At 36.2% G+C, this 27,018-nt stretch overlaps 1 protein-coding gene across 1 annotated transcript in view; it reads right to left on the minus strand.

Moving 5' to 3' along the window:
• Mtl (Rac family small GTPase Mtl) overlaps positions 1–27,018 on the minus strand; it is a 52,494-nt gene that overhangs the window by 8,610 nt on the left and 16,866 nt on the right. Inside the window, exons 4-5 of the mRNA XM_089234684.1 lie at positions 18,767–18,884; positions 2,666–2,826 (exon numbers count right to left, since the gene is read on the minus strand). Of these exons, the coding sequence (XP_089090810.1) occupies positions 2,666–2,826; positions 18,767–18,884 (279 nt within the window). The remainder of the gene's footprint in view (positions 1–2,665; positions 2,827–18,766; positions 18,885–27,018) is intronic.

Consider the following 27,018-nt stretch of genomic DNA (forward strand, 5'->3'; position numbering starts at 1 on the left):
GCCAAAAACAGATTCCGCATGGGTAGAAATTGTTTTCCTCGAGCCGCCGCTGTGTTCACCAAATCCGGATTTTTGCAATGTGAAATTGCCACGATCGGCAACTGCAGACGATAATCACACGACCGCATAGTGACTAGATGACAAAACTATGAATATTTTAACTGGAGTTTTAACAGATCCCATTTTTTTCCAATGATCTTCGAAAAATGTCGGTAATTTAAACGAGTAAACCAATCCTCTTTTCGATGTATGCGGTCTTTGAACGCAGGTTGGCAGCCACGAAATTACCGTAATTTTCAGTATATAACCCGCAGGAGAAAAAACGGTCTCCGAAATCAGAAAATTTGGTATATTCATTCAGGGACTTTGATAGCCCGCCGGTTAACCAACAGTATAGGACTTTATACTTCAAGGTAGTAGAACTACTTTCCAAGGTCATGACATAACGCGATTGTGGTAGATGGTGGGAAGTGAAAAAAAAATTCAAGTTTCTCCCTCCGTAATTTTTTCCGTGTCTCGGAAAGAACGCGTCCCGTGAACAAAATTTTCATGCTTCTTTTTCCTAAATTCCCGGTATTTGACGCACTACAGTGCATTAGCGGTACCTCCGCGAACCAGAAACAAGAATTGGCGCAAATGCGCAGGGATTCGGCGCCTTGGCGCACCATGTAGCAAGAGAACTGTTTCGGCGCAATTGGCGCAGCTCTTGCACCCCTGCTTCTGCTATATCTTCTGTCATCAACTTGAATATTCAGCAACAGCCCTTTGACAAAAGCGTAATCGTTAATCCTCTCTTTGCATTCGCAAATTGCAATTTCTGAAACTTTGTAGGGCAGCAACACCAATAGGCTAGTGACCCACTGTTCCTCTGGTATTTTTGCGAGTTCAGCTTGGCACTCGAAGTACTGTAAATAGACTCAAATTTGTTATCAACGTCAAATTTCTATATCCTCTTCGTAAAATCACACAAAACGATGTGATGGCTTTCAGTGTAATCCTCAATATTTTGCGATGCACACATTATCTGAAGACGATTCAGTTCATACTGCTGCAGGGCTTCAACATCTCACTCCTGCCACTGGGCTTCGGCTTCTTCTATCTGTCGTCGTGCCCTGGCTTTTTCTTGACAGGTTTTGATGATCTGCTCAAGGAGTCCTTTACCAAAGTCCTCTTCATAATTCTTTGCATTGACAATAAGGGTTTTCAGATCGGCGACTTTGTCATGTGAAAACTGTTTCTTGCCCAATTCCAATGCCAGTATCTCCAGGTCTTTCTTCCGTCCTATCCCCAGAAATGACATTCGGCTCCTATTGCAGTCCCAGGGGTTGAAAACGAAAATTTGGTTTTTGTAGCAGGAAAAATTATCTTTGTAGCAGCAAAAAAATGTTTTTTTAGCAGCATTATAATCAGTTTTGTAGCACTTTAAAATTTTGGCAGTAAATAAAATACAGTTTTATATATATATAAGGAGTAGCATACACATGATTACATTTTACTTTAAGAAACTGTGTTATTTCAGCTCAGAAGAAGGGGGGTGTCGCCCCCCCCCACAAGGTACAAAATACATAACTTCCTCTAAAAGAAATAATTTTTTTAAATTATTAAATCAAAAAAATTTTGAGACTTCTTGATATTTATATTTGTACATTCTCTACAATATAAACAAATCAGAGGCTTTTAACATACAGACACATGGTGTGTTTCAGAATTCAAAAACAATTTGAAAATGAGTGTTTTTGGATTTCGCTTGTAGACTTGGTAGTCACTAATTAAAAAAAAATCACATAAGGAGAGGCTTGAAACACTCATTAGAAAAATAATTATTTTTCTTGTTTTTGCCACTGATGCAAGTCTAAGCAGTGCTTTTGTTCTCTTCAGTTTCAAGCATTTTTGAGCATTTGATCTTGCTTCTTTTACCAGAATTTACCCATTTCATATTTAAAATAAGCGTTTCTTTTCGAGTTCGCTCTTGATCATTACCTCAATTTGATTCAACATACTCCGAGATAACTTCTTTTGCTGGGTCATTATTTTAAATTATTAAAATTAATGATTACCATATATAAGTCTATTTTTCCCAGAGACATTTTTCGCTGTTCCTATTTTTTAGCTATAATTAGCCACTTCGCTTACTTTTGATATCATATTTGGTGACAACTACTGATTTTTCGTACTCAAAATCCTAATTCCCCATATTTTCCCTGAAAAAACAGGGTCAGCCTGAAATTGCAAGGACTGAAAGAGTATTTTCTTTAGAGATTTTTCATTCAAAGATTAATTTAAAGACTTTTAGGGATTTTTCTATGATGATACCAAAAATTGCAAGAATTTGATTTCCGACCAGTAGATTTTAATAAGGCTGAAAAATCAGAAGGCTTCCGGGTAAATCGGAAGCATTGGCACCTATGCTGACGGTAGGAACAATACATCATGAGGGAAGAACGACAAATCGTTATTTGTTCTTTTTTTAGGTGCTGTTTTAGCTGGGAAAAATGATTGTGACCGTTTTATTTTTTGTTGGTATAATAGCGCCATCTGCTGTGGAAATTAGGAAAAATGACATTGCCAAGGGTGTGCACTTAGACGTCCTTCTCTCAGTTTTCAAAATTGTTAACCCTAGCATAAAATGAATCAGAGGATGACTTTTCTCAGGAAAAAAAATTACCTGCTTTAATCCTCTTTGGGTGAGAGCAGAACATTCTAAATATTTAACTGCTCTAATTTTAGATGCAAGTTTCTGTCCTTGTTCCCTTTTGATTGGAACCAAGTTTTGTTCTGCTAACATTTGTATGGTATCTTTCTCTTCTCGCAAATCTATTTTAGTTCCTAGAAATAAAGTGAAAGCAAATTTTAGAGAAATTTCAAACAAACCACTTACATCTTAATTTGAAAGACTAATGATACGCAATTTTATATTTAAGAAATAGATGCAAAATTTACAATTTTGATGCATAAATGTGAAAAATTAGATTTTTTTTACTTTTCCCTGCAAAATCTTGATATTTTGAAGTAAAAATAGGTCTTTATTTTACTGAAGTTAATTCAAAAATCCAAGTTCGTGAAATATACAATCAGGTTACTTTTGTTTTGGAGTCAGTAGACTCAGAATCTTATCTGAAAAAAAATTATGGTGAAGGCAACAGTGCAATGGAATTTAAATGAATTCATTTTACACACAACATTCAATGGAACAAATCAACCATTTCAACATATTGTTAAGGTTCCAAGATGTGAAGCATTCACATCATCTTTGTACCCAGATTTATTATTGGAAAGCTTAAGCAATTTTTTTTTTCAATGATGTGCCAAGGGGTGAACTCATTGATGCAGGGGTGACTCATTCTTAATCATACTACTTTCATTGACCCCTATTATGGTCAAACTTCTGTTGAAGTCATGCAGATTTTAAATGCAATAAACTACTGCTTGAACTTTGCAAAGGCAGCTATTTAAAGCTGCCTTTGAGCAGCTAAATTCTGCCCAGTCCAGCGAATAAGGTGGATGCTAAAAATATTTTAGTATCTACAACGCCATTATTAATGATGGAAGGCAAAAGCTTAAGGAAAAAATGTATATATGTTTTTTGGGATTTTCACCCTCTCAACGTGGTATGCAACACCATGTTCCATTGCAATTTTTGTTTCTCTTGATGTCTACCAACAACCCTCTGAATTTGTCGGCTCATTAACAAAACATTCTGCATAGCAACTCAGATAACACTGGAGTAAAATGAGGAGATGGAATGACCTAATTAAGAATCTTTTCTATGTCAAATCACCCAACCATGAAACCCATGGTCACAGATTTTAAGAATTTTTTTTTATTTGTTGCTTTTACCATCCTTATTAACCATGTGAAATATTATTTGCATATCTCTAAAACTTCTTGGAAAAAAAATGTTGAAATTTATGAAAAAATGACGCAGATGACTTTTCCGCGGCTCAAGTTTTAAGCGGCATTGTTTGGGAAAATAAATCATAACTTTTCAATTTTCAATATATTCAAGTGAAATTTTCATTAAAGTGTTCACAAAAGACATACAGGATATGAATAAAAATAATTAATACACTTACATTTGAAATTTACATGTAAAAAAATTATGTAACCTCTGTTTTTTTATAGAATTTTCTGTTTGAAAAAATACAATTTTACTAACATAAATTTTTAGACCAAAAGCACAGCAGTTACCAAAACAACTTTTATTTTAAATTTCTCCAAAATATATGAAGTAAAATACTGGAGAAAAAAAAAGTTTTTTTATCATTAATAATATTTATTCTTGCTTGCAACACAAAATTCATCGAAATAAGACTTAATTGCTCCAATTTCAAATCATTCAACTAGACACTGAAATGCAACCCATCATCCTGGATTACAATTATTATTTTTTGTTTATTGCTTCTACCATCCTTGTTGACCATGCAAAATTTCATGTAAATACCTCAAAAACATTGAGAAAAAAAATGTTTTTAACCCTAACGAATGACGTCTCTAAAGCTAACCATTCAAGCAATATTATTTATGAAAATATATCAACTTCGCAGATTTTGAATACATTCAAATAAAATTTTCACTAAAATGCTAACAAAAAATGCAGATTACGAATAAAAAAGAAAATTTAAACCTTAGAGCAAATCCTATTAATATATTAAGACGACGACTACAGATGAGTAAACATTTTGACATTTAATACATTTGAGTAACAAAACACAATTGTACTTATATAACTACATTAATTACATTTGTACATTTTGACTTAATATAATTCACGCTTAATAAAAAGAAATTTATATTTTATTTTTCATGTAAACTTATACGTTTATTACAGTATTCACTAAATTAGGTTTTATGAGTAGTTAATGCAATAATTCAAAACATTTAATAAATTTCAAAGTTCTACGATTAAAAAAATTCATGAAATAATTAGAAATATTAATGTAATGTGTCAAATCAGAGTTGTTGAAAAAAAAAAAGATTTCTGGTTTTAATTTATACTTACAATAAATTCATTTATTGTTGAATAATTTTTTATAAATTAAACCTTCATAATCAGATTCTCAGAAAAGTGTTCAAATTCAGAATTAAAATAGTTAATTTCACTTTTAATTGATCTATAAATATTTCTTATGATGCAACAAAGGCAAAATTTTACAATCTGATATATTTTTGCATGAAGAATTATTCTGTATTTGATAAATCCAGATATTATTATTAATCACTAGCTATAATACCCGGCGTTGCCCGGGTTTTCTTCATTGAGGCTTTTTGGATCATGTGATATCTCCCTCTTTCTTTGAGGGACATACAAACCATGTTCAAGTTGAACCAATATGGTGACTTACTGCGTGACTCGCGAAATAAACAAATCTAGATTTAAAGAAATGTAGAAATGAATATATATATTTTTTCTTTTTCAAGGGGTGCCAAGTATTTCGATCCCCCCCCCTCTCTCCCGAAGTTCTAGTTATTCATCTGCCGGTTTCTGCTTCAAAAAATATTAAAACTATGGAATTTCTTCGATGTACTTTATGAGCCCATAATTAATTTTAAAACAATCTAAACTATATGAATTTATGCAGTTAGACAATAAGGCGATATTAATTTTCATACTTGAGAAGATATAAATAAAAAGTTGAAATCAATGTTACTGCATGAATATCCAATTCAAAAGTAGGTCTGGGGCTAATTACTTCATATTCAATTTTCTCTGGGCTTCGTATATCTCTAAGCAAACTCAATATTTCAAAAATCAAAAATTCAATACAATTTTTAAAATTATTAATGTGGCAGGAAACCCCACTAAATTTCAACATTTCTATTCTGGGGATCATCCTTTGCCTGACCCTCAAGGTGATGCTGATGATGATTATGGTGTCTATTCAAAAAGCCTCATTAATGAGAGTATTGAAAAAGGGGCAAACCATTACAAAGGCAAACTATTATGCATATACTAATAGGATTAGAGAAGTGACAAACCATTGTAAAGGCATAAAACACGTCTGAAACGCATTGCTAGGGAACCACGGTAACCAAAGTAAACGTTCGGAAAGTGATTGTTGAGGCCCAAAAACCATTGTTGCAAGACAGTTTTTTGCCCATTTGGGGCACTTGCCCTGCTCTGACGAAATTTTAAAGTAGCCTATCGTTCAAGTTGGGTCCCATTTGGTATATATGCAAAATTTGGTGATAATTGATCTAAAATTGTAGATTTGTATAGAGAACATGCACACAGACAGACAGAAAATCAATTTTATACATATAGATACATGTATTTTGAAATTTTTTTAACAGGCTTAATTATAAAGGTATTTTATCAAAACAGTGTTAAATTTTTTTTTAATTACTTTGATTTTTACAGCATATATTTTAATAAACATATATTCAATACTTGGGGGGGGGGGGGAAGCAACCCTGACGCCTTCAGCGTCCAACCCCCTCCCCACCTTCTCCAATGGACCTAACTACTCGCCACATCTTTAATTATAAAGCAAAATATTCCTCAGGCACTGCGAATGCCTGCAAAATAGTTATTCGATTGCCAGTGTCCCACTCTGATTTTGATAATCAATGCACTGCCATCATAAATACAGCATAATACTCGATGCACCACAATAGGCAATACAGCACAATAAGTAATGCACCACTGAATGCAGTCATCACAATAAAGAATGCACCACTATATGAGGTGAATTACAACACTCAAAGCACCACTATCAGCAATTAAGCACAATACTCAATCCGCCCCTGTATGTGTAATCACAATGAGAAATACAGCACAAAACGCAATGCACCACCATCGACAAAGCAGCAAAATAAGCAATGCACCATCATCAGCAAAATAAGTATTGCACCATAAGGAATGCACCAAAATATGCACAATACATAATGCATCACAATAGGCAAAGTACCATAATATGGAATGCATCACCATACACCATAAGCACTGCATTATAATAAGCAATACAGAATGTGATGAACTACAACATGCAATGCATAACAATATGCAAAACACACCACAATAAGCACTACTACTACCAAACCAGACATGCACCTCGTCCATATTCCTCTGCGGAACCTCTAACGAATTGGTACATGCTGGAATGTGAGTGTACATGTAGTGAAACCTGACGTGAAGTTTGCTTCTGTGTAACACTGATTATATGCAGTGCTGCCATCCGCCAAAAGTTTTTCTAACTATGAGTAAAGTGTGATGATTGAATGATTTATCGTTGTAGGCCTGTTGCTTTCTGTGACGAGACTTTTTAATGGGGAGATTGGCTCGCCTTCACGCCTCAAAGTTGGGAACCACGGGAAACCAACTTCAGATCGGGATGAAGCTGAACAGCGTCGGAACAACCGGTTCCCGCACATGCATGGAGAAAAAAAGAAATGAAAACAATACAACAGTTTTTGTGTTGCCAGATGTCAACTACCACAGTTGTACAATATTATTCAAAGTTCATGTGAATATGCAAATTTATTTGTCACACGTTATGTTGATTCTAGCACTGCAGAATCTCGATATGGATTGGTTTCTGTAATAATATGAGATGAGGAATTTTTCCTTACGCAGTGAACAGACACGTTGATCCTTGGACGCTACATTTCATTTCACCTGTGATGTTTTCATCCCGTTACATTCCAGAAGTCATGAGTAAATAATTTAGCTAAATGCCTTAGCATTGCTCGATCCGTTGATCAAACTCTTCATCTTCTAGTCAGAAAATCGCCCTGCCAGTGTTGAAGTCCCTATGAGATGTCGGCTCTCGGATATTCGTCGGGTTCATGTCACCTTGGATGCGTGATGCTGTTCCTATGAAGCTTTCTTTTGAAAGTTCACCTGGGGATCAATCAAGAAGTGAATTGCTCGTTCTCATGACATCTTGAAGGGTGTAATTGATGGACCGATTGGGTGAGAACGTTTTGAATCTGTGATATATTAAATGTTAAAACTCTAAAGAAAATTTACCTATGCATGTTGTGCAGATTTAAAATGTTTTGTAGTAAAATCTAAAGATTAATGCTGTGATAAAAGTTTTAAGTAAATGAAATAGTTGTGATATCATTGTTGTCATGTCTGACAAAATTATATAGGGAAAGACAAAAATGGAATCTGGAATGTAACAACAGCTTAATATTTCGTTACAGATACGCAGCATGCGATGCACCACAATACATAACAATATGCAATACAGTACAATACGTGATGCATCACAATAAGCAAAGCACCATAATAAGCAATACACCATGTGATGCATAATATGCAACGCACCATATTGCTGTGCGCCACAATAAGCAGTAGGCACGACATTATAATAAGCAATACAGCACATGATGTACTACAATACGCAATACAGCACATGATGTACTGCAATACGCAATACACCACAATAAGCAATACGATATGTAATGCATCGCAATAAGCAAAGAACCATAATGAGCAATACAGCATGCGATGCACTACAATATGCAATGTACTACTATTTACAGTGTACTGCAATACAGATCTTGAAATGTAATGCGCCACAATGAGCAATGTATCACAATAAGCAAAGGACCATAATATATGCAAAAAGCACTGCATTACAATAAGCAGTACATCACACAATGCGCTGCAAAGCGCAATTCACCACAATTAGCAATGCACTACAATAAGCAATGCAGCATAATACGCAATGCACCACCATCGGTGATTCAGTGCAATAAGCAAAACAATATAATGCGTAATGTACCCCATTGGCAATACAGCACAATAAGCAATGCACTACAATATATAGACACTACAATAAGTAATGAACCACAATACACCATAAGCACTGCATTAGAATAAGCAATATGGCACGTGATTCACTAATACAAATACAACGCCACGACAGGCAAAATGCCCAATGAGGTAGCTGAGAAAAAGATGCCCATAAAAATATGGATGTCATATATTTCCAAAAAAAATATAGCAACCCAATTAAAAATGCAATTAACAAAAATTATAATCAACTAGCTGATACCCGGCGACGTTGCCCGCTCCGTAAAAAATTTATATATGTATAGTTTATTAATTATTTCTTACTCAAAAAAATTTCTGCATCAAGTAAGAGAAAATTACTTTTATTTTCAAATATTTTAATTGAAATCTTCAGGCAATCGCTTGTGGATAAACAATATTTTTTCTTTTTCCATCTGGTGTGTAGATGTACAAATTTTTGCTATTACCAACACGCGAACAGGTGACGAAAAGGTGTCCGTGTGAAAAACAGGGCTCAAGTAAGTTGATACCTGCCACTGCTAACGACTGGCCTTGCGCTTTGTTGATTGTCATGGCAAAAGCTAAATGAATCGGGAACTGTGATCGCTTGAAAGTGAATGGCATTTCTTCAGTGATAATTGGGATACGTGGAACGAATACTTCTTTCCTTTGGCACATCCAGTTAGAATCGTCGCTTCAATGATGCAATTGTGCAATTTCTTCACGCAGAGTCTGGTGCCATTGCAGAGTCTCGGTGTGTCCAAATTTCTTAAAAGCATTATAGGTGCTCCGACTTTGAGGGTCAAATTGTGTGGTGACACACCCGGAATATCCAAAGGAGTTCAGAAATTCTGCAGGATACAGAACTGTCTGCGCTGTGTCAACCGATTTGTAAGATGTGGAGTCTCCTGGAATAATTTTTAGGATTTTTTCGTTGATTTTGTTCACACTGACATTTTTCGGTGCAGAATCGCTCTCAGAAAGCCACTCATGGTTTTGGTCATTTTGTTGAATGTTTAGGAAGACTGTCTGCAAGTTCTTGAACTGAGTTTAACAACTGGCAAAATTCATTTGGGAACGTAATCGGTCCAGTGCTTGGGTCTACTGGTTGGTCAACTGATGTGAAAATGATAGCAGTGCTGAGTCATTTTGCAGTTGAACTCGCATGTTGGTGGATAATGATAATTTTTTAACTTCGTGCCAGAGTGTTGATGATTTGAGGAAAGCATTGAGTTCATCAGTTGGCGTTGAACATTTTTATTCCCAGTTTTGTCAGCGTAGTTGTTGTTCTCTGTTGTTAGCGACGTCATACGTCCAGCTTGTGCAGCGAATATTATTCAAACGCCTTTTACGCATTTTTTAAATTGAATCTACACCTATACGATGGGCGGTTGATGAGATAAAGGCTGCATTATCACTTACAGGACAACCTGTATATAGGCTAGCAGAAATACCCGGCGCTTCCCGGGTTTTCTGCAATTAAATTGGAAAAGTGACAAACCGTTATAAAAGAATAAACTGTTATAATAACAGAATTAAAGGTGTGACAAACCATTGTAAAGGCATATATTCACGTCTGAAACGCATTGTTGGAAACCACGGTAACCAAAGTAAACGTTCCGAAAGTAATTGTTGAGGCCCCAAAACTATTGTTGCCCGACAGTTTTTCGCCCATTTCGGGCATTTGCCCAGCTCTGACGAACTTTTAAAGTAGCCTACGGTTCAATCCCGGACCTGTTTGGTATATATGCAAAATCTGGCGAAGATCGGTCTAAAACTGCAGATTTGTATAAAGAGCATACATACATACATACATACTTTCACATTTATATATAAGATATATACACATGATAAAATACTATACAATGCCCATAAAGAATACTTATGGTTGTCTTATTCTAAGAATGGATAGCTTCTCAATTTACCCAAATGCATTTTACCCAAATACGTAATGAGTAACAATAAGCTACTGACTAATATTTACAGTGCACCACAATAAGAAATGCACCTATATATTCAGTGCAGCACAACACGCAATACACCACAATAAGCAAAACAACACAATGCGTAATTTACCCCCATCTGCAATACAGCAAAATAACAAATACACCACCACCGTAGGCAATACAGCACAATAACAAATACACCACCACCGTAGGCAATACAGCACAATAAGCAATGCACTACAATATGCAATGAACCGCAATACACCAAAAGCACTGCATTAGAATAAGCAATATGGCACGTGATTCACTAAAATACGTAATGCATAACAATGCGCAATTTGCCAATATTTACAGTGTACCACAATACCCCATGCACCGTAAAACAGCACAATATGCGATAAATCGCAATAAGCAAAGCACCATAATATACGAGCCATAATAAGCCATGAGCACTGCATTACAATAAGCGATACAGCACTCAGTGCACTACAGCACGCAAAGCATCACAATCAGTAATGTGTGCAATCAGTAATAGTGCACCACAATAAGTAATGCAGCACAATACCCCATGCACCACAATTCGCAATACGACACATTATGCAATGCACCACAATTTGCAATACGACACATTATGCAATGCACCACAATTCGCAATACGACACATTATGCAATGCATCACAATACGAAATAAACACTGCATTACAATATGCAATGAAGCACAATGTGCAATGAAAAGCAAGAAAACAATGAGATTCATCCTCAACTTGAAATTAAACCTGTCAATTTCCCTATAAAGATATTTGTCCAATGCCCCGCCCTGGGTACCCGGACCCTGTGTGTTGGGAGCACTGGTGATGTATACATACCTCTGGGTACATGCACAAAACTTGGTCCCTACAGGCCAATCAGTTCCTGATGTGTTCAGGTGTTAAATGAAAACTTGACCTGTTATGTGAAGTGCTGCCACCTACTTTTCTAACCATGAGTGAAGTGTAATGGCAGATTACATACTGAGTAGCAACTTTATTATGACCACATGATAGTTTTAAGCAAATGAGCTATGGTTGACACCGTTGCCTCCAGAGGGTTAGGCTAGTATAAAAAAAGGAAACCTCACACAGTTCCTGACAAGGTTGGTATAAAAACCAAAAAGCCCTTCTATTTGAATATTATCATAATCGTTAATTAAAATAAAATGTTTATTAATGTAATTAGTACTATTCCCATATCATTTAATCTGCAAATATTTCTTATATTTTAACGAAAACCAAAGTTTACAATTTGCTCAACTAAATGAATAACTTTATGAAAATTCTTAATACTATTATTAACCATATAAGTGTTTTCTCCAGTTACTTTCAGTGTGCTTAATTAGGAAGTTATTTTGCAAAAACTGATAAAAAAATTAAGTGGATATAATGTATTTGATGCATAAATAATGCAGATTAATCAGCAATGATTTACGTATACAGGGTGATTATAACCAAAGTTCTGATTTCAAAACACTGTAAAAAAAAAAAAGAACCATTGTCAGAATGACTTGAAATTTTACATGAATATTCCTGAAGCAATGGAATTTTGTATGGCATAGTGGAAAAAAATACTTAAAAATGTAAAATAGACAATCCTGTACTCATCCAGTGCATGAGAAATTTGTTCGAAAAAATAGCCAACTACGGCAAAACTATAACTTAATTAGCATTGCACACAATTTCATAATTCATGGAAACATCACTAAAATGAAGTAATTGTACCTACCACTTGCTCAAGAAATGTTACATATGTTTCCCACCGTGTTCTGGCTATGAGGTGAGAGTGCAAAAATGCTTGTTCAACTACAGATCAGAGTACGCCATGATCATGATGTGAATATTCTTGCAATTCTCCAAAATTTGGTAATCCAACCATTGTTAATAACATTTTGAGCTACCCCATCCAGAAGTTGCAAGGGTCAACTGCTGTTCACATGGAACCCTACTCCACCTCAGTCCTCGAGGGTCTTACAGTCAGATGAACTGGTGGCCGGCCAGGTGTCGTGTCATCCTGTTATTGTCAAAATGGTTCTTAAAAAGCTGCTTTGCCTGTATTGCAATGTGCATCGTGATACAAGTTGTGTTATCCACACACTGATGTTGAAGTGCTGAAATGTGGTTTCACAAAATAGATTATACTGCTGGCCAAGTACAGCATCATCTACTTGCACATTTTGCACTACTTGCACTTTTTCCCTTTTGCGAAAGAAATTTCCATTGCTTCAGGAGTATCCATGCAAATTTTTAAGTCATTCTGACCAGTAGTTCTTATTGTATAGTTTTGAAATCAAAACTTCATTATAATCACCCTGTACATAGCTGATTATATTTCATTATTACAAGATATACAGGAACTAGATGTTGTGAAGATATTTATTATTTGAGATGTTAATTTTTTTAAGGAAGGAAAAACTCATCTCTGCCTCTACCGGGAGTCGAACCCGGGTTCAAATATCTTCACAACATCCAGTTCCTGTATATCTTGTATTAACAAGTGGAGAGTGACATTCATGTCATATATTTCATTAATCTGTTATTATTATATAGTAGAACCTTTATTAACTGCTCTTAGTGGTGAAAGCATTAAAAAAACGATTGATTATTAAGACTGGGTGATATACAGTATGAGATGTGCAACTTCTTATGGGAAAGAAAATGAAAATGTTTGCAAGGTAATGAATGTAACTACTAGTACGCTGGTCTTTGTCCTTTAGAGACAGCTGGTGTCTTTATTGGATTATAAGACCAGCTGTGCCCCTGCCATGATGGTGTCACTACTGTTGCTGCTTCTTCGTGAAGCAGTTACCTATAAAATGCATGATGCAATTCTCATTCATGAACTTGCTAAAGATAGAGCATAAAAATGTAGCCAAAAGTTAGGAAATATAGTAAGAATGAGAAATTTTGGTTTTTGTATACAACTTTAAATAACTAAGATACTTCATAAGGAAAAAATATATATATATTTAGGATACTTTTATGAGACTTTTTGAAAAAAAAAACCTTATACCATCAGAATGCATCCTAGGAATATAAAATTTGTGGTAAGAATGAAAAATTTGTGGTAAGAATGAATTTATATAATATTTTTCAAGAAATTTTTTTTATTTAGGCCACACGTTTATTTGATTTTTGAAAAAAACCAAACTTTTTTTTAAAAAAAAAGACCACTTATTTAAAACCAACGTGGTTTAAACCAAACAAACCTGGTTCCCGAGACCGTAGTATTAGTGAATTGTTTGTGAAGATATAGGGGAAAAAACTTGATTTAACCGCAAACTTGAGATGATTGCCACAGCAAAATTGCTATATTTGTGAATGTTCAAGAGCAGCTATAGTTAAAGTATTCAAAGACTGGAATGTTTCAACAGCTGCTGTTGTGAAGATGAATACAAGAAAGAAAATTCAACTGCCTCTGTGGGAAACGAACCTACATACTCTTTCACTTGTCAGATGAGTGCGTTATACTACTATGCTACAAAGACAACAAACCTCCCTTTCCTCAGAGCTTGAGTGCACTAAACAGACAGTCAGACCTAACTCAGACCAACTGCTAACACTGCCACCAGATTATGATTATCTGAAGATGTCACTTTCTGCTATTCAGATGCCAGTTCCAACAGTTGGCTGATGCAAAAATGAAAATTTGATTTTAGTAACAGCATTTTTATCAGCTTTGTAGCACTTTAAAATTTCGGCTGTAAATAAAATAGTTTTTATATACATATGTATATAAAAACTGTTAAAAGTAATCCTGTGTATGCTACTGCATATATTATATTCAGTAGCATACACAGGATTACTTTTTACTTTAAATGTTCTCACAGCTCAGAAAAAGAGCTTAGCCCCCCCCCCCCCTCCTCCAAGGCACAAAATACATAGAGAATTCCTCTGGAAGAAATTATATTTTAAATTTTTAAATCATAAAAAACTTTTGTAAAAATATAGATATACCAAGAAGTCTCTCATTCTCTACAATATCAACAAATGAGAGGCTAACATATGGTATTTCAGATTTCAAAAATAACTTGAAAAAGAGAGTTTTTAGATTTAGCTTGTAGACTTGGTAATCACTAATTAAAAAAAATCACTAAAGGAGAGGCTTGAAACACTCATTAGAAAATAATTAACTGTCTTGTTTTTTGCTGCTGATACAAGACGAAGTTGTGCTTTTTTCCTCATCAGTTTGAAGCATTTTTGAATGTTTGATCTCTTGCTTCCTTTTACCAGAATTTACCCATTTCAAATTTAAAATGATAAGTGTTTCTTTTTGAGTTCGCTCTTGATCATTACCTCAGTTTGATTCAACATACTTTGAGATGACTTCTTTCGCTGGGTCATTCTTAGAATATTTATTAGAAATTCTAAGAAATTTAATAGTGTGATTAAACTATAGACTTAAATTAGTTTAAACTTAAACTGTAGTAATTTAAAAACTGTGGAATTAAATTATTTTTAATTTAAACTATAGAAATAAAACTATAGAATGATGATTAAACTATTAGAAATTTCATAGAATGATTCGATTTTTACAAAAATTCAATCCGAGTACATTTGTTTCACTCCATATTTTTCACGGCCTTTCTTTCATTTCATTACTTTTCTGGGATTTCGTCACTTTTCCATGATTGTACACACCCCGAATTTACAAGCGGCTTTTGCGCCGCAACTCCTGATGGCGAAGACTGATTCGCAATTGCTGTTTTCCAGTACAATAATACGCTCTTTCGCGAACTTTTCCATTCTGTTTAAGGATGCACGAATGTTTAGTCAAGTACAGCCAGCCAGGGAAAACTGATGCAATTTAAAAAATAATGTAAGGAATGCACGTAAGGAGTCAACCTTTTTTGTAAAAAAATAGTTAGAAAAAGCGATCGAGGTCCTCCCCCCCTCCCACTGTTTTGCCGATGAGCAGCAATTCCCATAATTTGACACAGTTTTGTATATTGTTGGAAGCCTGGGCACCGAATCCTGGGGTAGGGGGCCTCAAGCTAATTCCATTTGTGGCTCCAAGAAACAAAAATTGCAGGAAAAACAAATGATGTTATCAAAAACTCTGCTTCTATTGTGATGCTTCTTCAAAGTTTCTTGAGGAAAAATTTTGTTTTTAACGCAAGATGGCACAGAATTGAAGAGTTTCACATTTTTATAGCAAAATTTTATTACAGCATAATTTGACTGCCTGAGGACAGTGGTTCGATTCCTTGCACAGGCAATTGAATTTTCTTTCCTAAAGTCATCTTTGCATTAGCTAGTTATTGAAACCATCAGTTTGAGAATGCTGTTACTGTCTGTACTCTGTAACTAACAAGAAAAAACACCCTGAATTTGATCTGGAGTGCAAGAATATTAAACAATGAATAATTTCAAACAAGTTATGTAACCCACCATGTTATGTTTTTTCTTGAGAGGTTGGAATAGAAATAAATATTTTCAAGATAAATTTTTCAAGATTTATAGATAGTTATTGGATACAGGTAAAGAAATGTTTTCTACAACTAAGATTCTATTATTGATGAATGAAATTTTCCCATATTGATTATAAGCTGCTGCAAACTAAACTATGGAATTTTCACTCAAAGTAGTAAAATCAGTGTATACACTGCCTAAGATGACATGCAAGAAAAAAAATTGGGTAGTATATATCTTGAAATACAATGAAACTTCAATAGGTAGCCACCTCCTCCTCATGCAGACTTCTCTTTGCGGCAGCTTTTCTACAAATAGATGATAGGTTCCATAAAACAGAATGCATAAACTACCCCATTCCACAGCCACCTGTGCATGCCGTCTGGCTAACCTGTCTGCTGTCACTTCATAAATAAGAGTTGAAAAATGTGTTTTGTGAATTTTTTTTAATGTATTTGAGTTGATGGTTCTCTTTATCTTTACCTTTTAATCTTTATACATCAGCATAAATACCTATTCAGATCAATCAAATTTGCTTTTTGTACGTGACACTCATGCCCCCTTCCCCAAGGGTGTGGCTGACAGGGCTCCAGCCTGGACGATCGAGATTGTTATCTTCATTTTTTTGTTTTTTCACACTAAAAATTGACTTTACAGAGTTCTGTGAAAAATCTGGCCTGGGGGACCTGCTAAAAATCCCAGCGTGGGGGGGGGGGGGGGGTGGCCTGCTGCAGGATGTGGGGACCCATGGTGACACTATCAGGTTGGAAACATTTGTAAATAGGATGACAAAGGCTAATGCTGTGCAGCTGATCCTGGTTGATAAGAGTGTAAAAATTTGCTTATGGGGGAACAGGATAAATGAGACAAACACAAAGCGATACGAAAACTAAAAAATATGCTTCTGAAAATTGAGAGCCCAGACTCTTCCTCCATTGATATGTTGGAAAATCTTGGTTTAAAAATTGAAAATAAAATTATGAAAGAAAAATTCAGAAAAATGACAACCAAAATTCTTGACTTTACAAAATGAAAATTTGTATTTGCATATATATGTTACCATTAAAGTGTATATGTAATGCAGTTATTTCATAGAATAACTGGTTATTTCATGAAATAACTGATCAAATGAATTAAAGTGTGTGATAGAACAATAATTCCACACTTTAACTAGTTATTCTACGAAATAACTAATGGTAGACACTTAAAGTATAAAATAAACAATATAACTGAATTATACAGCATAAAAAATGTGTATTTAGTGATTATTAAGGTTAATTTAGGTATTAAGATGAAAGGTAAAAGAAACATGTTTACCTCTCACCCTTACTGAAAGCTAAATGTGAATGTGTTTCTTTTTGAAATTACAGTTGAACAGAAATTAATAGATTGTTATTATATGAAAAATAACTAGTTAAAGTATAAAAGTGCATTTCATGCTTTCACTGACTTGATCAATTATTTCATGAAATAACTAGTTATTCTATAGAATATAAGATTTTTTAATACTTTAATGGTGACATACAGATATGCACTTGTATATGTATTTTTTTGGGAGGCATTGCAAATAAATTGAATACAACATTTTTCGATGACATTTGAAAATTGTTATTTTGACAATACCCCGTCCCTCATGAAACATTTTTTTCCTCTGATTCGAAAGTCACCTCCACAAACAAACTACCACTATTTTATAGAAAGGCAAACGGCCGCCTTAGAAGTTTCACAGAATTTTAAAATAAGAAAAATCTATAGTCACACCTCAACAAAAGACAATTCTTCAGCTGAAATGGGATTTCCCATATATTTATATGAAAAGCTTTAATTCGCTTCAAGCGTGACCCGAAATTTGACAATAAACACTATTGGATGAAGGAGAATTCAAAGCAAGATGAGATACTGAAAATCTTTTTATTTTCCACAATGTACACAATCCAGCTGAGCTCATAGGTATGCTCTTATGTGATGTGGTCAATTCATTTCTGAGTCTCATACTTATGCAGATTGAAAAATTTCCTGACCATTCATTTTGATATGAAGAGACTTGTACTGAAAAGACATGTGCAATGAAGACATTTAAGTCTCAGCTTCTTTTTTTGTGTGTGTATGCAAATACATTTTTCTTTAAGCTAAATGATTCATTTCAAATGAAATGCCTCAAAAGCTTTCTGGGAAAGAAATTATATATATATATATATATATATATAAAGTGATTCTAATGTGGGCATGAATTAATCAGGCTGAAGTAACAGTAGTTCTAGTAATGATTGGTGAGAAAATTCAGCTCACAATGTGGTTGTGTTATGCTAGTAAGTGAATCCACATACACCAAAGCACCCATTAGCCGAGGTAAAAATACAGTGAAAAGAAATCTTTGTGAGCCGAAAAATTCATAAGCCGAGAAGCAAGTTTTAGCTGAGGTATTTCCTGTATAGTCATTATTTTAAATGAACATTCAAACACATGCAGTAGAACTATATTATCATCTCTATAGGGAGTTATTCAAATTCTTGGTAATCTAAATTTCTTAGCATACTGTATAAACAAACAGTTATTACATAGCAATAAATTTCTTCCTAAAAACGTATGTCGATGCAGTGCTTATTCAAAAGAAATACAGACATGTTTTTCCTTACCTACTAAGATTATGGGAGCATCAGGACAATGATGTTTAATTTCTGGATACCATTTTGATGTAACATTTTCAAATGACGATGGACTGACAACGCTAAAGCATATGAGAAAGACGTCTGTCTGAAATTGAAAGTTAATCACAATTACTTCATTTTAAAAAGTCACTTTTGTTTCTATGAGGACATCCAGACAAACATGGTCTGCCCATCCCATTTTTCATTTGAAGGGGGGAGATTCATACAGGGTGGTCACATAAGTTTATTTACTGGGTTGAACTGAGACTATGGGAAACAAATTGATTCCAAACTCAAGAAATCATTTTTTTGCTGCATTTGCTCAAGACATACATTCTGCCACTGCAATATGTCACAATAAAGGCCTTAGTTATCAAATTAATGAAAAAAGTGCAATGTCAATACCCAAATTTTATTGAAGAATCAGAAAGAACTATGAAAAACCACCAAGAACATTGAAATTCTTGCTTGAAGTTCAGATTCGTCTGCAAAAAACCCCAGAATACATCAAGAAATAGGCTGTTGAAAGTCTTTCCTTGTTAACTAGGAGAAGACCCTTCAACTGCTTGAAGGAATCGACTTGAAAGTCCATTCTGCACCTTCTTGTGGTGCTGTAAGTAGCTATGTTTAACACGTGGTGAATGGATGCCGATGGGCTTCCTCCAACCCACACTGGCCAGCGTGGAGGATTATGGCCAAAAACCCACTAAAAAGAAATGTGAACTGTCTGTAAACTAAGGCTCTCAGGAGATTCTGAAGGGCGAAGAGATCGCTACGTATGTCCCAGTCACGTGTGTGGTTCGTTACTCATAGGGAAATCAACCAGAGGACTCTGGAAGTTTGTTCAAGAGTCTGATTGGAGATGCCCAGCTGAATCTGGACCAGAAAAGACGTGCAAAGTCGGCTATTGAAAAATTCCGAGATGTCTTCCCCATGTCATCAGTTGATGTTGGTCGAACCAGCTTAATGCAGCATCGCATTGACATTGTCGACCATTCACCAATTAAACAACATCCTAGAAGACTTCCATTTGCCAAGCAAGAAGAAGTTGGTAAATTGCTACAAGAAATGTAAGGCAACAACATAATCGAGCCATCAACGAGTCCATGGGCGTCGCCGATCATACTGGTGATAAAGAAGGACAGTTCCACTCGATTCTGCGTAGATTATAGAAGATCAAACGACGTCACCAAGAAAGACAGTTATCCGCTGCCAAGGATCGACGAAACTCTTGACACTTTTTCCAGAAATCAGTGGTTCTCTACCCTGGACCTGAAGAGTGGATATTGGAAAGTGGAAATCCGCCCGGACGATTGAGAAAAGATGGCCTTCACGACCGGACAAGGACTGTGGCAGTTCAAGGTGATGCCGTTCGACCTGTGCAACGCTCCAGCTACTTTCGAACAAGTGATGGGAGGCCGTTTTACATACTGTCTTACGAATCATGTCTCGTGTACTTGGACAACATAATCATTGTGGGAAGGACATTCTCGGAACATCTAGAGAATTTGAGCAAAGTCCTCCAGAAGCTGAGAGATGCCAACTTGAAATTGAGTTCGGCAAAGTGCCATCTGTTTAGACACGAAGTCACCTACTTGGGTCACATCATCTCCCGAGAAGGAATAAGGACAGATCCTGAAAAAACCAAAGCCGTGGAAGACTAGAAGCGGCCAGAGAATGTACATGAGCTGCGGAGCTTCCTGGGACTTTGCATATATTACCGAAAATTCATCTGAGGCTTCTACAAGATAGTGAGACCATCCACCGCCTCACTGAAGTCAAGCAAAAATTCCTGTGGACTGACGAGTGCGAAAGGGCTTTTACGTCTCTCTGAAATAAGCCCTAATATTGGCGTTCCCAAGAGTGGACAGAGAATTTATCCTCAGCACGGATGCAAGTAACAATGGGATTGGAGCTGTGCTGTCACAAGTGAATGGCAAAGAACACGTCATTGCCTACTTAAGCAAGAGTATGTCCAAGCCCAAAAGAAATTATTGCGTCACGAGGAAAGAGCTACTCGCAATTGTCAAAGCTGTTGAGCATTTCCATCACTATCTCTACTGTCGAAAATTTCTCCTTCACACGGATCACGCTTCCTTGAGCTGGCTATTGAACTTCAAGAACCCAGAGGGTCAAGTCACTTGATGGAAACAATGGCTGCAGGAATACGACATGGAGATCCATCATCGCAAAGGAGTCTCACACGGAAATGCCGACGCTCTATTGAGAAGACAGTGTCCACAAAACTGTCGTTATTGACTCAAGGCAAAGGAGAAGTAAGAGCCGGTGAAACCTCTAGTGAGACAGATAACATCAAGTCTCAAGTGACAATCCTTGGAGCGACGAGAACACCAGGAAGGCCCAGCTAGAAGATCCCAACATACGACCAATAATGGACTTGAAAGAATCCACCGGGAGTAAACCAACATGGCAAAACGGCGACTCTTCTAGTCTGACGACCAAAAGATACTGGGCGCTATGGGACTCTCTGGAGGTGAGAGATGGTGTGCTGTACCGCAAATGGGAGTCGGAGGATGGAAAGATGTTCCGGTGGCAGATCGTCCTACCAAGAGCTCGTTTGAAAGTTTTGAAAGAGTTGCACAGAAACCTGACCGGTGGATATTTCAGCATCACCAAGATGCTCCAGAGGGCCCATGAAAGGTTCTATTGGGACAAGTCCTTTGATCATTTTGGTCGCACCACAGTCATTTTCTGCACACGAGGGCTAATTAGACCGGGACCTGTAATTTATTGCCAATTCCGAATGGCAGGCTTGTTTTTTATACTCATCGAGAGGTTGGTGCGCTAACCCATCGATGGGGGACTCCCTGCGGTAGCAATTTATTGGGACAAGTCTAGGAGGACAGATGTGGATATACTGGTGACCATGGACTATTTTACCAAGTTGCTAGAAGCATATCCCGTTCCTTATCAAAAAGCAGTGACGCTGGCTGAAGTTCTGGTGCGAAATTGGGTGTCTCGATTCGGAGTCCCCTTGCTGATCCATTCCGACCAGGGAAGGAACTTCACTTCAGCGGTTTTCGGCGGGATGTGCAAGCTTCTAGGATCTAGGAATGGAGAAGACGCAAACAAACGAGCTCCACCCGGAATCCGATGGGATGGTCGAGAGATTCAACAGAACCATCTTGAATCATCTCTTGCTCTTCGTGTCGAAGAATCAACAGGATTGGGATGCAAAGTTACCACTTTTCCTGCTGGCCTACCGAACTGCCATCCACGAGAGCACCGGATGTTCACCAGCACAGATGCTGATGGGACGAGATCTTCGGCTGTCTGCTGTTTGGGCGACCGCCAGATGCTTCTCTTCCACCGGAAGAATACGTCCAGGGACTCCCGGAGCACCTCGAGGACATGCATAGAATCACCAGAGACAGGATTAACATCGGCTCCGAAAAGATGAACCACTACGATGCGAAGGTCACGTCTCATGACTTCAAAGAAAGAGACCTCGTCTGGCTCTGGAACCCGAAGCGCCGGAAAGGACTGTGCCCGAAACTTCAGACATCATGGGAAGCCCCTACAGAGTAGAGACTGAACAACGTTGTAGCTCAGATCCAGAAAACGCCATCCTTGAAGTGCAAGGTGGTCCACTTCAACAGACTGGCCTCTTACCGCAGTGACAATTCGTCAATTTAAGGACTGAATTGTCGGGACAAACAATTCTATGAAAGAGGACAATGTTACGATCTATAGATGATAGATGAAACGATTTGATCGATGGCTCTCAGAAATATCGAAATCAGTTGATACCGGTTTCAGTTTGGCGGAAATACCTGCTATTCGCAGAGAACTGGTGGGAACATTCTAGAAGTCCCACCCCTCCAGACATTGGTTAAACATCCCCATACTTGGCGCCACCAACTTGGAAACTGTATAATAGAATTTTGTAGAACATTCTTTTTCTCGAAGTTCCCACCAGGGTTATACATAGGGAGGCAATCACAGGAGAGGGAGATTTTAGAGCAGGGTTGGGAGATTTTTGACACATGACAATTTTTGACGGTTTAAACTGTCACGTCAAAATCCTTTGTCAAAAACCTCAAATATTGCTTTTCGATATAAAAATTCCCATTGGAAATGCACATGTTAATTGCATGTAATGTTTAAAGTGACTATGTTATACAAAGAATAAATATTTAATGATTCTAAAATAATTGTCTACTCTCAACAAAATTATTTTGCACAATATATATATATATATATATATATTTTTTTCCCTTATAAAATATACAATTTGAATAAAGCATAGCATAAACACGAAAGGGAAAACTATGGAATGATTTGACATTCTCTGATTCAAAATGATTCTTGACCTTCCAAAATTTCTTCAACTGCTTATATGTGTGTGCATTGATATAAACCATCTGCTGTACTCGTTTTACAGCAGATAAGAGTTTAAAAAAAGGTTTATTACATCATATATGTTAAGAAGACACCAACGAATAAGGCAAATACACGAAAAAGTCCTAATGCATTTCAACACCAATGGGTGCACCATTGGTGTTGAAATGCATTAGGACTTTTTATTTTCGTGTATTTGCCTTATTCGTTGGTGTCTTTTTAATATTCTTGGGCAAAGTTGATCAACTCTTGTCAACATCATATATGTATGGTGATTTCTGTTATTAAATTATCTAGATAACCACTGATACTTAAAACTATACTCTTGTTGTGCATAACATTGAAATATATCTAGCGATCAAAATACTAAATTGTAGGACTAAAATGTCATTTAATTTGGCAATACTAGCTTGTATATGTCAAACTTGGTTTATTCTTACTTTTGCACTATGATATGGTACATTTACTAGCATTTATAATGCAATGGTTTTCCAATTGAAGCTGTATTCAAACGTGCAAAACAAATGCTTTGGGTATCAAGTCTTGTCAGCTCTGCTTTGGTTGAAAATACTCTTTAAAACTCTGTGAATTTATACACCCTGATCTAAGAAATTTTTAGGGGAAAATAAATGAGTTTAATTAGTGCATCAACAGATGCTGCATGAGAATTTTTATATGGAATAAAATTTTTGGCAGATCAAAAAATTTAAAATAACAAAATAGATATTTTTCCCCAGTAATTATCATTCTGAATATATAAAACCCTTTAATCTAAATAAAAGTAAGTATTTTGTTATTTAACATATCTATCAAGTTAACAAAAACTATTTGACATCATTGACAGTAAGATTTTGATAGTTTTAATACAGAGTTAGTTTCTGGGGTCAAAAACCTAACCCTGATGCCCTATCATACATATTTTGAATAAGCAGCTCTATTCCACTTAGCAAATTAAACACAGGTAATGAGTAGCTTAGATAAATAAACCATAAAATTATATTTTATATGTACTAGGCTCTTTATGTTGAAAAATTCAAAATTGCAAATTATAATTAATATTTTGTTTTAATTATTGTAATAAATTAATGTTTAAAAATAAAACATTGTAATATGCCAAAAAGTAAGTTTTTCATCATGTTGTACACCTATTGTGTTCAAAACATTGCCAAAAGGCATTCATTTAGGTTTTTGATGGTTTTCGACAGTTTTTGATTGTTTAAACCAGTTTTTGACAGTTCAAACCAGTTTTTGACAGTTCAAACCAGTTTTTGACAGTTTAAACCCAACCCTGTTTTAGAGACACTCCATGAAAAGTCAGTTGTGATTGAACTTTGCGAGAAAGTTGTTAGCTCTCTGATTAGGTTGTAAATACGTGTAAATTGTTGTTCTGTAAATAAATCTGTTTGTCCGTCGAACCGCTTCTTGTTTTGCAATCTCGAAGTCTTGTGAAAAATTATCCAGAACAATATGAAGAAACAAAGAAACTGATGAAAGACAGGAGAGAATTTCAGATCAAGAAGAATGACCCGAAATCAAAAGTGGAATATGCAGAACTTCGCACGAAAGCGGATCACAGAAGATATCAGGAAGTTTAATTGCGATATTGTAAAGAAAGCACTGGAAGATAATAGGAGCTTAAAATCAGCAAAACAAAAACTGTTTTGGGAGGGAAAGGAAATTTTTGCACTAAAAAGGAAAGATGGAAATGAAATCATTAGTATTGTTGAGGAATTTTATAATACTCTATACAAACATGAAGAACAGGATTGTGACAGAGGAAAGGCAGCAGAAAGAAAATGAAGCTGAATTTGTAAAAGTAGCACCTGCACTGAAAGAAGAAGTTTACAAGGCTATAAGATGTATGAAAAAAGGGAAATGCCCAGGTGAAAATGGGATTTCAATAGACATTATTAAAGAAGCAGGAGAAGAATTTGCCGGTATGCTAGGTGCTTTTGTTCCAAATTGTCTCACAAAATCAGATGTGCCTGAAAATTGGAATAACGCAATGATGGTTCTTTACAAAAAGGGTGAAAAAGAGGATATCAAGAACTCTCAACCAATCAGTCTGCTATCAGTAATTTATAAAATCTTCACCAAAGTGCTGACATATAGGCTTGAATCAAAATTGGATGAAGCTCAACCAAAAGAACAGGCAGGATTTCGAAGTGGATACAGTACAATGGATCACAATCAGGGAACATATAGACACAAGGAATACAAATTACCATTGTGTATGGCCTTCATTGATTTTGAGAAAGCATTCCTTTCTGTCTTCACATCTGTTTCAAGAAAATATATGTAATTGGTATATTTGTCAAGAAAATTAATGACAAAGTAACTGCAATGATTCGTTTGGATAAAGAAAAAGCAAAGATTAAACTTGGAGTCAGACATGGTGATACTATCTCACCAAAACTCTTTACTGCTGTTTTAGAAGTATTCAGAAAACTGGATTGGGATAAAAAGGGAACTAAAACAAATGGAGAATTTCTCAACCATTTGCGTTCTGCAGACGACATTGTTATCAGCAGTAATCCAGACAAACTAGAAGAAATGATACAAGAATTGGCAAAGGCAAGTATTGAGGTGGGCTTGAAAATGAATCTGCAAATAACTAAAGTTATGTTCAACTTCTTTGCGTTGAAAAGGACAATCTTGCTCAACAACAGAGATAGAAGAAGTAGAAAGCTATGTATACCTGAGACAAGAAATTAACATGGACAACGGAATCATTAATGAAATAAACAGAAGGATCAGGATTGGATGGAGCACTTTTGGCAAAACTGTGTAATTCTGAAGAGTCACATGCCATTATGCCCGAAAAGAAAATTTTTAACCAGTGTGTGCTACCAGCACTGACTTATGGAGCTGAAAAATGGACACTCACAAGCAAGACTATACAGAGGATACAGACAACACAAAGCAAAATGGAAAGATGTATGCTAGGCATCACAAGGAGACAGTAAACGAATCACTTGGATAAGGAACCACACAAAGAAAGAATGAAAGAAAGAACCACACCATGGAAAGAATTGAACGTTTGAAATGGAAATGGGCTGGGCATATTGCAAGAAGACAGGACAACAGATGGACCACAAGTATTCTAGATTGTGATTTCCATGGGAAATCGGTCAAAGCCGTCCGGATATGATATATATTTTTTCCCTTGTGGTTATATATCTTGTAATTTGTGGTAGAGAAGTCAAAGCCGAGCAAATAAGATCCACTGCAATTTCTTGATTGGGATCGAGCATGCATTTCGAGATGCTCCAAATGAGAAGAAATGTCCATTAGAATGGTCTGCATTTATGAAGCTTCAGTGGACACTGCATGAACTGCAGCAGAGCTTTCCGCAAGTATGGCATTGGATATTTCTGCCAATTTATCCAGGCTATCATTGGATATTTGTAGGCAGCCGCTGGAGGAAAAGGGACTTCAAAATATCATCTCATCCGTTGCCCAGCTTTACTTCACATTTCCAGGAGAAGGCGTGATGGTTTCTGGTCACCCAGTTGCAATCCAGAAATTAGGTCGGGCAACCGCTGTACCTCCGAGTCTGCATACTGCTTGCACAAACTGTGTTTTAGCGTAGCGTAAGATGTTGCAGACGAGTTAGGTTCAGGTTGCCCTGCTAGTAGTTCTCTCGCTATCGCTGGCAGGGACTACCTGTGGGGAATCGGTCAAAGCCATCCGGATACGATATACACTGCTGGCCACCGTAAATGCAACACCCTGAAGGAAGCATGCAAATAATATGAAATTTACAACATGCATTAGCGGAGGTGAGATATGCAAATGATTAGAATTTCAGCGCAGACGCACATCACGCGCGCCTGTGGCGCCACCTCAAAGCGCTATTTAGGGCTTGGAGATTTCGA

This window comes from Pholcus phalangioides, unplaced genomic scaffold (assembly GCF_987345545.1).
Source record: "Pholcus phalangioides strain wild (caught in Gottingen) unplaced genomic scaffold, Ppha-v1.0 ptg000008l_1, whole genome shotgun sequence".
NCBI lineage: Eukaryota > Metazoa > Arthropoda > Arachnida > Araneae > Pholcidae > Pholcus > Pholcus phalangioides.